The sequence below is a fragment of the Taudactylus pleione genome, unplaced genomic scaffold (genome assembly GCF_031769625.1).
Source record: "Taudactylus pleione unplaced genomic scaffold, aTauple2 ptg000828l, whole genome shotgun sequence".
NCBI lineage: Eukaryota > Metazoa > Chordata > Amphibia > Anura > Myobatrachidae > Taudactylus > Taudactylus pleione.
The window spans coordinates 333705-348754 of NW_028285230.1; the positions used below are offsets into that span (position 1 = coordinate 333705).

The 15050-nt window shown below is 41.8% G+C and overlaps 1 protein-coding gene across 1 annotated transcript in view; it reads left to right on the forward strand.

Annotated features, from left to right (window-relative positions):
• Positions 1 to 13243, forward strand: part of DYNC1LI2 (dynein cytoplasmic 1 light intermediate chain 2) — a 56425-nt gene extending 43182 nt beyond the window's left edge. The window contains exons 11-13 of the mRNA XM_088458340.1: positions 1188 to 1305; positions 5897 to 6016; positions 7731 to 13243. Of these exons, the coding sequence (XP_088314466.1) occupies positions 1188 to 1305; positions 5897 to 6016; positions 7731 to 7834 (342 nt within the window). The 3' untranslated portion in view covers positions 7835 to 13243. The remainder of the gene's footprint in view (positions 1 to 1187; positions 1306 to 5896; positions 6017 to 7730) is intronic.
• Positions 13244 to 15050: the final 1807 nt, after the last annotated feature.

Below are 15050 nucleotides of genomic sequence, written 5' to 3' on the forward strand. Positions count from 1 at the left end.
TACAAAACCCCTATTCAGTCAGTACAGCTGGGAAGATCCCATCTGTGTGCATCAGTTTGTGAGGCTCCATCCATCGATTACTGCATCGTGCACATGTTTTGTTTTATTCAATTGCCTTCTTATATGGTTCATACGCCTTGTTTATTTTAGCCTATGCTATTGCCTATTCTAGAGAATCCTAATAGTAGACACTAGTCGTAATTAGCTTATAACCGTGGTCCAGAGTGAACAACACTTGTAGTCCATCATTATGTGCAATACTGAGAGCACCTTGTACAATATGACCTTCTGTTATGCATCATGATGGTGTAGGCCCTAATAGGAGTAGGAGAGACCCAGGAAGACGGACTCAGGGACTCTGGACCTAGTCGGCCGCGAGCGCTGAGCGCTCGCAACCGACTCGATGTTGGTCCACAGGGCATGCACACGACGGAGACTGCTCCGTCGTGCACATGCGCGAGCCCCCGCTACCGACAGATCACCCGTCGTTAGCGGGGTCGAAGCAGACGGAGCGAGCTGTCGATGTTGATTATATGTTGCGCCGTTTGCTGGGCGGGCAGGGGGCGTGCCCGGCCAAACGGAGGCGTTCCTTTCGGAACGCTTGCCGTTTTGTGGGCGTCCCCACTGACATCATCAGTGATGTCAGTGGGGAGCTTCCTGCTCAAACAGAGCAGGAAGCTCCCTGGGGCTTAAGGTTGATGAGACCCTACCCTAGGGTCTCGTCGTAAGCCCCGATGGTCGCGATGGTCTTGACCATCGCGCCCATCTCCCTTACCGGTTGTTAGAGCTGTAGGTGTCAACCCACAGCCTAATGACCGACATGGAGGCGGCCGTTCAGGATGCAAGCGGCCGCCCTGTTTCTGAGCGACCGCTTGCATCCTACGACCGCCTCTGAATGAGGCCCTCTGTCCCAGGACCTATGAGTAGCCATTGTATCGGTGAGAGCTAGGGTGTGTTTACATACTATGAGGCCTATCTACGTATGTTGTGATTGGATGATGAATAGATCAACTTTGTGGAGAAACCTTTTAATGTTAATGTGTCATTATCTGTGCGTGGTTAAGCTATTTGCTGTTATGTGCTACACACCTCAATTTCTCCTGGTTGATGGGAAATGTCCTACAGTGTTCTTACCCACCCAGTACATTTCCTGCCAACAAGAACTCCTAGATGTCTTTGTCTTTCAGGAGTCTCCAGCCAGAGCTCCAACAGGTTCCCCTCGAACCCCCGGCCGTACTGGTGCCACCACTGTTCCCAGCTCCTCGCCCATGGCAGCTGTAAAGAAACCAGATCCTAATATTAAGAGTAAGTGTTGTACAATGATCACTCTTTCAATACCAGCCTGGTAAGTCATCAGAGGGAAATCTCAGCATCACTAGCTGAGACTTATAAAGCCGTAACTTCCTTAGCTGTGAAACAAATCGCATTTATAGAGGATTATGATAAGCTGTTTAAGGTTTGGGAAACTCATTACAGATGGAACACGTTAGTGTTTGTGGTGCAGTTTAGCTCACCCTACTGTATTCTGAAATCTTGCTACCTTTCAATGTAATCCAAGCTAAATGCACATAAAAAAAACAAACACATTAACGTATTGTTTATATTTGTTTGAGTCTGACCAGGGCATTGTCTGTGTGGAGTTTGTATGTTCTCCCCATGTTTACAGCCGTTTTCTCTGGGTGCTCTAGTTACCTTCCACAGTTCAAAAACATACTGGCAGGTGGCAACAAGTGGACCCTAGTGTGTGTTACTGTGTGTGCGCTTGGGAAAATAGGGGTCTATTTACTTAGCCTTGGATGGATATAAAGTACCAGTCAATCAGCTCCTAACTGCCATGTCACAGGCTGGCGTTTTAAAAAATGACAGGAGCTGGTTGGTTGGTACTTTATCTCCGTTCACTTGATCTCCAGCCAAGGCTTAGTAAATAGACCCCATAGACCGTAAGTGCTGTGTAATAGGAGGTTGAATATAAATAAATGTACCTACATGATTTCATTTTGCAGTGGGAAGTATACAAAAGCCATGAAACATACATAATGCACAACAAATGACATTGTATTATCACATCTAACCACAGTACCTTACTCTGCATTAGGAATCAGACAAAAGGGATTATCGGTCCAAAAGAACTTCAACCAAGGACCTCTATAAGGGTGCACTCAGCTTGAATATCATAAATAAAACATAACTTTTATTAATATCTATAATAAACGAAGTATAAAAAGGACTCACACAGATACTAGAATATCAGACAAATAGAGTGATGAGAGTGAGGTACGGATCCCGGGTGCCCCGTGACTGCGCAGTACAGGACACACACCACCAGGTCATATAGCATCTTTTTTTTTCTTTTTATTGACAGATTGACAAAAAGAACAAAATACAATGTCAGATACAAATATTTGATATAAAATATCCAATAACATACAAACAAATAAATATCCGTAAGATATACAGCAGAAAGCGGGTGTAAACAAATATATGAATCCCATATAGGAAACTTGGAAATTTGGTCATAAGGCCATCCGCATCATTTAGAAAGGTATTCCTGAACCCAGAACTTCCAATTGATACCATTCCGTTGAACCAAAGCACCGTCTTGATGCTTCTTTCAATACATCCGAAACTGTGTGAATATAGGGGAGCCATGTTTCAAAAAAGATTTCCGTCTGTTTTTCTTTATGTAAAGAAACTTCTGTCCAATCCATATAAAATAAAAGGAAAATTTGGTATACAATAAATTTACGGGAAGTGGATCAGATGAGATCCATTGTGATAAAATGACCTTTTTAGCAGCTGCTGCCAATTTAATAAGTAAAATGTGGTTGCCCTTAAGGTCCCCATACATCAGAGATTGATTGCAGCAATCGTGCAATTTGCAATCGATTGTGTATAAAAATCTTTCCCTTTTTCAATCGATTGCTGATTGCAGAGATGCCACAATCGATTGAAAAAGGGAAAGATTTTTATACACAATCGATTGCAAATTGCACGATTGCTGCAATCAATCTCTGATGTATGGGGGCCTTCAGTCAGACCATCACTACTTCTAATGGAGTAAATTCCCCAAAAGAACCATTCTTTAGTTATTTTAAACCTAATCTTCAAACAGTTAACAATATAATCCTGAAGGAACCTCCGGAACACCCGAACCCGAGGGCAACACCAAAAACAATGCATAATATCCGCCTCTGGAGCACCACATTTGTAGCAGTTGGAATTTACTGCGTCTCCAATAATACATTTTAATTTTGGGGTGAAGTATTCTCTGTGTAACATTTTCTGGTGCATTTCGGTGTAGGAAGATGAGGACAAAATTTTATTAAGTTTTATATAGGCCTCTAGAATACCTGTCATTGAAAGGTTAGGAAAGTCTAACTTCCATTTTAATAATCCTGTCAAACCAGTTTCTAAATTTAGAGTAGAACGTGAATGTGTATAAATGGATGAGGTGGAGAGGGGGTCTTTAGGCTTAAAAAACAACATTCTGTCTAGGGAGCAAAGTTGATCTAACTTCAAGCCTTGTGATACTTTTTGAGCATAACTCACGGCTTGTAAGAAGGGAAATAGGGAATGGGTATGAAATACCGCCGGCGGTTCGATTCCCGTCAGCCCGACAGGAGCAGAGTGCGAAGCAGCAGAAGCCCGACAGCGCTGGAAATCTCTATCGTGGATAGGTAAGTATGTACTAACCTCACCCCCCTAACCCTGCTTAGGGGTGCCTAACCCTAACTTCCCCCCTAAGTGCCTAACCCTAACCACCCCCTTCCCCGCTGCCTAAACCGAAGTCCCCCGGGGGGGTGCCTAACCCTCCCTCCCCCTAGCCTAACCCTCCCGGGGGCGTGCCTAACCCTAAGTCCCCCCTGGGAGCCCTAAACCTAACTCTAGCCCCCCACCCCCCGCGGCTGTCCGCTCGCGGCGCCCGGCATCACTACGATCGTGATGCCGGTCTCCCGGGGTCTGGGAAATGCGGGCGTCTACATCTAGACGCCCGGCATTTCACCCATGCCGGGATAAGACAGTCGGGAAGCCGGCTGCCGGTATTTAGGCAGTCTGCTTCCAGAATGCTTCCCGGGAAATAGTGGTATTGGAAGAAGAGGGAATTTATCTTGTAGCTGTGAGCGAGAAATCATCAATATTTAGGAACTGATGTACATAGCATGGTCCTGCCGTGTGCCACACCTTAAAGATTGATGAGGTTACGTTTGGAATTAAATTTGGGTTACCCCACAGTGGTAAAAATAATGAGTTAGATTTTGACACCTTCAAACTAGATCTAGTTAATCTCCACGCCATACATGTGGGCTGTATTAGGAGATTTTCCTTTATCGAGACTGGGAAAGATATTGAGGGGGTGTGCAGCAAGGAGATCAGGTTACGATCAGGGATAATGGCCTGTTCTATATGTCGCTTCGTATACACATCAGAGCCTCCTATCCAATCAAGTGCTACTCTATAGTTTGCTGCCAAAGCATAGGTGCGCAGACATGGCAGATTAATACCTCCCAGGTCCCGTTTTTGCTGCAATTTAAACAACGATATTCTCGGGCGTTTACCTGCCCATATCAATTTTGTCAGGGCTCTGTTTAAAAGGACTAGGTCTGATCTGGATGGTATTATTGGGAGCATTTGTAAAACATAGAGAAATCTAGGAAAACAGATAATTTTGTACAAGTGACATCTGCCCAGGTAGAACAAAGGAAGATGTGACCATCTATTAAAATCCGATATAGTCCGCGTCATATTGCATCTTACAAGTGATATGCTTAATACGTTACTGTACCTTAGGAAATACTTGCTCTGAGAGAGAGAACACGTTGCGGCAATAGGATTTAACCCTTTCAGTGCCACTACGCTACATGCTCTCCCAGATTCACTGAAAGATTGTTTGACTTCATGCAGATAGAGATTGCAATATGTCCTGATTATTCCTCACCATGTCAGTGTATTAATAATTTGATTGCTACAATCGCTGTTTGCTGACACCAGATGGTGTAAGAATCACCGTTTATATAGGCAATTTTGTTGTAGCATGATTCAATCTTTGTCTTTTATCTGACACCATATGGCAAGGAATTTTGTCATCCTAATACGATATCCGTCATCTGAACAATCCAATTTAATACTTTGTTGCCTTAATGGTTGCATGATAGACAATCTTGCTTACAGAGTTTACTGTGTAGGATATGAATACCATATATTTTTCCCTTTAGAAGAGGGTGTTTAATCAACTGGGAGCGCGGCTGTTAGCGCCGTGCTATGCAGAAAAACAGCCGCGCGCCCAGCACTTTGGTCGGATTTCTCCTCACATCCCCAGGGGGTGCGAGAAGAAATCCTTAGCCTGACCTAACAGCGCGGTGTATTGAATAGCTGCGGGAGCTCCCTCCCGTCGCTATTCAACATCGCGCTGAATTGAATCCACCCCCCCCAAAGTGTCTATAGCTTCTCCAGACAATAAGGTCTTGTTTACACTATATATAGACTCCTATTAATACTTGTTTGTTTTCTAATAACCAAATATATCTTTGAACTATTAACTTTATATGATGTCTGTTAATGTTTTTTTTTAAATGTTTTATAGTTATATTTACACATGCAAACATCATTTATTCACACGCAGTTTTAGTGCATTTGGTGTGGCTGCTATAACTGAAATGAATGCGCATTAAAGATAGTTTGGAAAATCGTTTAAAATCCTAAGACATTTTGCTGTGTATGGCCCCTTTAAAACCAATTAATCTCTAAAGCGCATTTACATCGGACTAGTGAGAACGAGCTTTCAAGAGCCTTTACTTCTTGCTTCTGCCAGCTGATCTATAAAACACAGAATCCCTTTTCCAAAGGGTTATTAGTACATGTTGGTGATTTCACATTTCCATGTCATTGCCTGTTACAGATGCCGCAGCCAGTGAGGGGGTTTTGGCCAGTTTCTTTAATAGTCTCCTGAGTAAAAAGACAGGATCTCCCGGTAGTCCAAGTGGGCCGGGGTCCGCACAGAGCTCAGCCAAGAAGTCAGGTAAGCAGAACACTCTGCAGCAAGATATCGCATACCCAAAGAGTCACTAAACCCAAATATGTACATGTCTGGAGATTAAGCATGACTGTTCAGTGTTACCCTGATGTCACACTGCAGCTTTGTTCAACAGTGTTATATAAAAACTGCACGCGGGGGTTGTTTTGTTGATTGAGCCAACATTTAGTGGGTCACGATGGGAACCAGTGACATCACTGAAACACTGCCTATCCTATTCATAACTCCTAGTGAAACTGTGGTCACAGCTGATGCTAAATCCCACTTTTTATTAGGATTATCAGACCTTGAATGTGATACATAGGTCATTAAGCTAGAACATGAGATAAACTGCTGGCACCCACACTGGTGCTTTTCTGTAGCCTGGCATTCACACTCTGCCTTCTCAGACATGAAATCACTTCCCTCATAGCCTGGTGCAAGGGAGCGTCATTTTATTATAAACCCTTTCGGTATTTCATGGCTGCTGTCCGCACAGCTCCTGATTGATAGATTACAGTATGAAAATTGTCATCTTCTACAGCATTAAACCTTTGTAATTTTGTAAAGGTGGCTACACACTGCAAAGATCTAGCTGTAGATGATGGTTGTTCATATACACTGAACGACCATCATCTTCCAGGCAGCCGCGGGTACTGTTGGCCCAGGGGCAGGTCCGCCCCGCAGCTGTCTCTGCATGTGTACGGGTGACCGGCTGATCGTGCAGCACAGCCGACTCGATATGTCTATGAATCCACTTTCTCCTTTCAGTTACAGTAGGAGTAATAGATCATATCTATTTCTAAACATACATCTTTAAAGAAACTCTTAAAGGGGTCAATCTGTTAGCTGCGATCTCGCGAGAGCGAATCATCGTGGCTAATTGGATTGATCCTTAAAGCTGGGTACACACCTAAAAGATTTAGCTGCAGATGATGGTGGTTCATACACACTTGAATAACCATCATCTGGCCATGGGTCACACTGCGACCCCCTCCCCACAGCCTCCGTTACAGGCGTACGAGTGGTCGGCTGACCGCACGATGAACAGATATATCTGCCATCGGCTGTGCAGCGCAGACTATTCCTTGTTTCTGTGAACAACGTCGTTCAGACATATTGCTGGTACACACTGGCCGATGGACACGCGATATATTGACCAATCAATTGATCGGCTAATATATCCGCCTGTGTGTACCCAGCAATAGCCTGCAATGACTTTTCGCAGCTTCCCTTATATAAATAAATGAGGGGAAGGTGTTTTTAAAAAAAAAAAAGTGGTGTTTTCTTTTTATTTGCATGATGTAATGGCCTGCAAGAGGCATCAGCAAGATTCCGGCGAGCCTGCTCATTTAAGGCGGCAATCATTTAAAAGTCAAAACCAACCTGCTTTTCCCTTTTAAATTATTGCTGCATTAAAAAAAAAAAAATTGGCTGGAAATCTCGTAGACTGTTACATTTCCCCATAATGTATAAATGTGTATAATAATCTGGGGTTCTAGCTTTATAATACCGTACATAAAAGCTCAGTCAATCTTTAATGTATTTAGGGCTTATAAATGGAAAGTAAACTCTTTTGCACATGTAAAATGAAAGCGTCACAAAGGTCTACTTATCCCTTATATATTAAATTCATAAATCAGCCTTTCGGTGATAATAAACCTTAACAAACTTCCCCTCATTTGTCTGCTTTAATAGGTTTGTTTTCTTCCCCGCACAGGACAGAAGCCCGTACTGACCAATGTCCAGGAGGAACTGGACAGGATGACCCGCCAGCCGGACACTGTGTTAGCGAATTCTTCCCTGACGGAGAATGAGGCCTAATCCGCTTATGAAGCAAACTATTATACATTTATGTAAATGACCAAATAATAACAATGTATATTGGACTTGTGATACAAAGGCTGCTCTGACAGAGAATACTATAGGTTTCGTCGTGGAATGAGGCAGGCCAACTGGCTTGTCTCCAGTGTTGCGTGCCCCCAACCGGGAACCTTGCCTTGAAATATTCAACCTAATTAGCCCATCAAGTGCAGAAAATGGCCAACGCCTCTCTGGGTTCTGCACCCGTAAGCACTTAAACAGTTTGCAGCCCAACTCCTGAGGGTCAAATATAAGTTTATAATTTGACGCATTGTCCTGTTGTAGCTTTAAACAGAATCTGTTCTCTTACGTTTACATAACGTGGCTGACCCTGCGGATGGGAGAGAGGGTGCTTGGGCGTTGGATCTTATGATGAAACAAGAAAGTGCTCCTATGTTTGGAGAAGGAAGGCTTGCGACTGTAAGTTTTGCTAGAAAGGAAGAGCAGCAGACTGACCACTCCCTTGTGTTTTTAACCCCTCTGATTTCCTCTGGGATGCTTTTGTGGATAGGTATATAATTCCTTTTCCATCCAACTCTTCCAGAGAATCCCTTGCCTTACCCCAAGCAAACTGCAGCAAGGGAATTTCAGGGTAGAATTCGCTCGTCCGTTTAGAAGTTGTGGGAATTATACACGGTGGGTGGTACGGTGGCAATCACATGGGGCAAACGAAGCATGTTTGGTTATTTCCAAGTGCCTAGAAGGGTTCAGGATGTGCCACTAGGAGGCGCTTGGAGGATATATGCACTGTATTAACAGTCACTTTTATATGCATATATATTATTTGCAAATGCTCTAGCAGCAACCTTTTGTTATCTGTTTTTTTATTTTTCACTGTGCATTCACTCCTGTTAAACCCCGTGGTCTCTGGATGCGCTTGTAGATCTTGGCATATGGGGGTTTTAATGCAGATTTGCCATTTTTTTTTTTTTTTAGATAATTATTTTTTATTATTATTAATGCCATGGACTTTTTTATTTAGTTTATCTGGTAAACAAAGCTGGTATCTTCTGCATGTTCTATTGCGGTTAGTAATACAGAGAATGCTTTAAATGTCAGAGGCACAAGGGGGGGTCACCGATTAATTCCATGAATGGTTTTATGGGTAGTTCAGCAAAGCACTATGGGAATATATTGCAAAAGGTAAGAACAGGTGACATTTTCTCCAGCTTGCTTTCAAACCGCCTTGTACCGACCATAAGATTTGTTCGTAAATTTATTTATTTCTACCATCCATATTGGCCGGCCAGTCAGAACATGAATTACAGTTTTAATAAAGCATAACAAACTGTATATTTTTCTTTAATGTGTATAAATACACCCCAGAACCTCCCCTCCCGCAATTGTGTACCTGTGTATAATATAACCCCATTCAATGTTTCATCATCCTGTTTTGCAGTTGTCATGTTTTTTTTTTGTTTTTTTTTACACATATGTTGCATTTTATTTGGGTTCTTCTCTACGATTGGCAAAACACTCTCCTCATCTTTGCTACAAGTTGGTAAAGTCCCTGTAAAAAAAAAAAAATCGCTAATCGGCTAGATTGCTTGAAAACAAATATTTAGATGTCTAGATCTTGTAGGTTATTTTTTCTTCAGATTTTTAAAATACTTTTTTTTTTTTTTTTTTTTATGCAGGGCAATCCAGCCAAAGTATTATGGTGGAAATAGGATTCTGTTTGCCACTATAATTCATCATATAGGGTTTTCTTTATGGTTTATGTCCTGTTAATATAATCTGAACACTAGTAACTTGTTAGAGTTATGTCCTCTGAGTGATAAGTGCGTTACCTGGCGTTATAGGCCATAATGACTGAAGCTTGCTCTGTAGTGTTATAACATAACTGTTTCTAGTAGATATTTGAGAATAAGAACTGGACCTGGAATGTAGTTATCAATATGTTGTTGCTTTTGTCTGCACCCAGTGTGGGTGGCTGGTTTGTGCCTCCTGCTGCAATTATGTCACTAGTTTTTAGTGAGTTTCAAGGACCACATGTGCTCCCCCCCAGTCATTCAAAAGACATACACATTGCAGTAAATATCAGTAGTTAAATTAGAACCGTAGACTCTACATACTTCTGGTTTCACACTCAAAACTCTTATTAGCCCCAAAAGACCCCTCCCAATACACACTTCTTCGAAACACGGTCATAATGACCTTTTGAGCTCCATTTATCTCAAAGCACCTCTCATACCACCTAGTTATCCTAAAACATCTCTTGACTCCCCTCTTACTCATAATAAGTGCAAGGGCCATAGGGAACGCATGGTGGGGTGGGGGGGGGAGGAGAAGAAGAGCAGGGACTGATGTAGATTACAGCAGAGTAAAACGGCCAGCAAGTCATAAAGCAGAAAGTGACGGAAAGTTGTGAGTGAGGGCTCCGCGGGCTGGATGTGACATTCGCTGGTTTAAATTGGTTTTCTTTTTAAAACAATATATTGTAGCGCACCTGGAAGTTTGTAATACATAGCTGCTGGAAGTTTTGTGTTCCTTGCCCGGTATCGGTTTTTCATGATCTGGTATGGGCTGACTACTGGGCCTACAGGCTGTGGGTACATTTAGTTTGCAGTCACTAGTGAGTTGATAGGTCGCGTTTTAGTCTACCCTCAACACACAGCATATCTGCTCTGTTTTATTTTATTTTTACTTATTTATTTGTATTAGTGCAAAGGTTCTGGGGTACAAAAAAGGGAAAGGTGACCAGATTGTTATAGTGGTAGGAATACTAAGGGATAATAGCCGACTCTATTAATTAGAACACTAATAATGCAATATACACTAATGATATATTGGGTAGGTAAATATCTTGGCAATGGACACTGTAAAAATATATAACACACTTAATAAGACCGCACAGAAACCTCTTATCGATTTGCTGTCATCACCTAACTCCTAGACGGGATGTAGTCAGCATACCGCTAAATACCGACCGTCGGGATCCCGGCTCCAGAATACTGAATGTCGGCATCCTGAAGGTAAGTATCAGGAGTTAGGGGGAGGGTTAGGTTTAGGAGGGGGGAAGGTGACTTAGGTTCAGGCACTAGGAGCGGAGGTTAGGGTTAGGCACCAGGAAGGGAGGGTTAGCATACCGACCAACAAGTGTCTGCATGTTATAACCCTGTCGGGATCCCGACTGCCGGCAAGCCATACCCAATCCTAGACTACTAATATTTGTTGTCATCACCTAACTCCTAGACTATTACATAAAGATCACTAAACTTTATCCCTTTAAAATAATCCAGATTTTTTTTTTTTATGCCACTATTAATATTTATTTGTTGGTGTTGTACGTTGTAATTAGGCCATTTTTAGATCAGATAAGTTATGTATAATTACTAGCCATCCCAACTACTGAGTAGTATCATTAGATACCGGAGGACATGTAGAGGGATGACGTGTGTGCTGTGTGTTCAGTCACTAGCTATCCCCGATATGTGGGAACCATGGCATCTCGGCACCAGATCTGTTCTGGGTGCCTGTGTCTTATGGTCCATTTGGGCTACTTGAGTGAGTGAAGCAAGAGAAGTCTCTGACAGGGTTCTAGGTGTTTCCAGGGCTCTAGTAACACAAGGAGACGACCTTGCATGCTATTAATCAGACTACTGAACCTTCTTACCAAAATTTACATTTTACAGAATCTATTTTTTTATCTTTTCCAATTACCTGTTTTAAAGCATTTTTCCATGTGCTTTGCCACCATCTGATTGTCATATGTTCCTATTTGGCATGAATGTGTGTCTTATGCTGGCCGTACACCTGCACGATTTTGGACCGTTTGCCCGATTTTTGATGAGTCATCAGATGGATCGTGTAAAAATCGTGTATTATTTTAGTAACATAAGATCCGATGTGCGCTCCCGCAGCTCCTATAATCTGATCTTATGATCAGATGTGCAGCACATCTTGTCCATCGTATCGTGTGCAGATCGTGATGTTTATTTTGTTCATGTGATCCATCGTGCAGAAATTCAAGTCATTTCAATGACTGTTTCCCTTATGAGCCTGTGAGAGACAGGATTGATCTTACGACAGATCCTGTGCTAAGAAATACAACAAACCTGCTGCCGGGGAGTCGGAGGGAAATCGTATGATGTATCGGATCTTATGCTGGTCGTGTAGGTGTATGGCCAGCATTATACTGTATATGGCCCAGTATCTGTTCTATGCATCATTGCAGCTTGCATGGGCCCTCAGTGCCTACAGTAGTAGTTGCAGAAAGAGGCACTAAGTTATTTGCTGGGACATATGCAGTTCTAGATAACGTGCTGCCTATAATGAGCTTATTTGATAATACAGTATGCAAGGCATGTACAAGTGGTTCTGATGATGGCTTTGGTTACCACTTATATCTCAGTGATCTGAACCCAGATTTTCAGTCAATAAAGGAGTGATTTGCCAGTTTCTGCCCAGGAAAATGTTGGTATTTGTATGACTAAAAACCTCAGACTGACCTGCAGCAGTTAGCCCAGATGTTATTCTGGTGTGTCCATCGCTGCTTCGGATAAGGGTGCCTTCTGGTTCAAAATAAATAATTGCAAAAAAGAAAAGAACAAAATGGGAGGTGTTTTTTTTTTTTTTTTTGTTACTGCAAATTTTATTTAAATGTTGGATCCCACAGACTAAATTGCTTTGTCTACACCTAATAAACTGCGCTGCTACATTTCAGAATGAAGAGGAAAGGTGTGTAACGTTATTGTCTTTCTAAGTCGCTGTAAACTGTTTTGTATATTGTAACTTGTATATAAATGTAGCATGAACGTATGCAGGACAAAAGGCTTGGAGGAAAACAGAAACAGCTGAATGTGTTCTGAGCGGACTTCTACAGACATTAGGGGCCTCTTTTTGTTCCTGGGAACAAAATGAGCCTACATAGGGCAACTTGGCACTTTTGCAGATAACCTAGTTTATTATACTCCTGCTAAGACATGCACCCCTCCCTTCAAATTTAGCCACGCATTTTAAATGGCAGCAGTTCTCAGGTCTGCCCTGATAAATGGAAATTACTGACCAACTCCAACATGTGATTTTTCTGTGTAGTTATCTGCATGTTTATCCAAACCCCACCATGGGACTAAGCAAGGCTGTCGGAGGTACAGGACAGTCACGCACCTACTTCTTTATGTAAAGTACTGGCTGAAATCACTACAACAATAAGAATTCCTTCATTTGATAAAGCATTAACCAAACCGTATTTCTCATCCAATACATCGGCTGTAAATCCGGTGCTGGCATTAGTCAGCAGGGACTGTGATCTGTACTCATCTAATGTCCGTATCTAGAGGAAATGTCATGTCAGACCTCCTCTATAATGCTCTGAAACACACTGCCAAAATTGTAACAAGCTATCCAACTCTTCTCACTATAGTGTAACCCAATAAATACTTTTTTTTCAATTGATGAAGTGAATATATACCTTGATCCTCCATGTGTCATTTTGCCGCCTTCTCACGTCCTTCTGATTCAACATTTTACAGTTACAAATAAGCATATATATTTATATATATATATATATATATATATATATATTATTTACTTTTGAATCTGTTAGAAATGCTAACGAGCTGGTTGTGCAAAATGATTGTGGTCAGATATCTGTTGTGTTTCTATATAAGAGTTATTGCCTGCAGGGAGAGTGCTGTAATATATGGGGCATGGTTCCCTGTAAGGCTCTGCACAGCACAGGGAGTAGATTTACTAAAGCTAAAAATGAAAAGTGATGCTGTTACCCTTAGCAACCATACAGATTCTGCTGATCATTTTCTAGGATGCAATAGAGAAATTATAGCGAGAATCTGATTGCTATAGGCAGGGTTGCATAAAATCGGATTGTATTTTTATTTTTTTTAAATCAAAAACGGATTTATTTGATTTAAATAGGATTTTTTTTTTATTAAAAATTTATATTTTTTTTTAACAAACTTGTAAAACTTTAAAACATTTACTTTAGGATTTTTTTTATGATTTTTTTTTTCTTTTTGAAGTAAACGTTTTAAATTTTTAAAAGTTTATTTAAATAAAAAAAAAAATTTTTATTAAAAAAAAATCCTAAGTTCAAAAAAATCGGATTTAAATCAAGTCAGTGTTTTTTGTTTTTTTTCTGATTTTTATGCAACCCTGGCTATAGGGCAACACCTCCACTTTTCATTTCTAGAAACATTCTTAAATGTACCCCTTAGTATCCCGCAATTCTAGGCTTTACTAAAATATCCAGGGGCTGGCCTATTCCAGGTGCAGGTTGTGCAGTAACTGATAACATTACTACTCTTTCAGCCCGTAGGGCAGGGGGTCTTCAACCTTGGCCCTCCAGCTGCTGTGGAACTACACATCCCAGCATGCACTGCCATAGTTTTAGCACGCTGTTATATCAAAAAGGTGGCAGTGCATTCTGGGATGTATAGTTCCACAGACAAAGTTCAGAGGGCGTGTCTAGGAAACTGCAGGTGATGCAAAGTGTTTTCAGATCATTTCTCTCTTCTGTACCTAGGATGGGGCCTTTGCGAATGTGCACTGATGATACTGACAGTGCACCAACCCAAGAGTACGGATGGGGAAGTTCCATTCACAAAGATGTATACAACTCAGCATAAGAATTTATTTCCATGTGCTCAATGTGGGAGCATCTACAGCTGAGTTGCATCAGCCCAGGGGTGGCAGAACTTTTGTGACCTAGAATCCACTTTTTGTTCACTTAGCGGTGATCTACCGGCGACAATGGGCTTCATTCAAAGTTGTACACTGCTGGTTTGTGCTGTTGAGCTATTTATTTTTGTTACTGCGAAATCTAACTGTTTAATGGCGATCACAGCTGCTTATGGGGTCGCTGGCATTAGAGACGGTGACTGCATATTTTTGCAGATGTAAATCCGTAAGAAAACGTAGCTGTATCAGGCCCACAGGCGCTATGCTTAACACAGGCGCACTGAATTTGTTTTCCCAACAGCTCTCGCATACATAAAATACAGTAGTATTATACCACACCTCTCACATACATAACATACAGTAGTATACCACAGCTCTCACATACATAAAATACAGTAGTATTGTACCACACCTCTCACATAACATACAGTAGTATACCCATACTTGCCCACATTCAGCTCCCTCCTTCCTGGAGGGAGCTGAATGCCTGCATTGCGTGGGGGGTGTGGCCGGGCTATGATGCCGTTGCGGGGGCGTG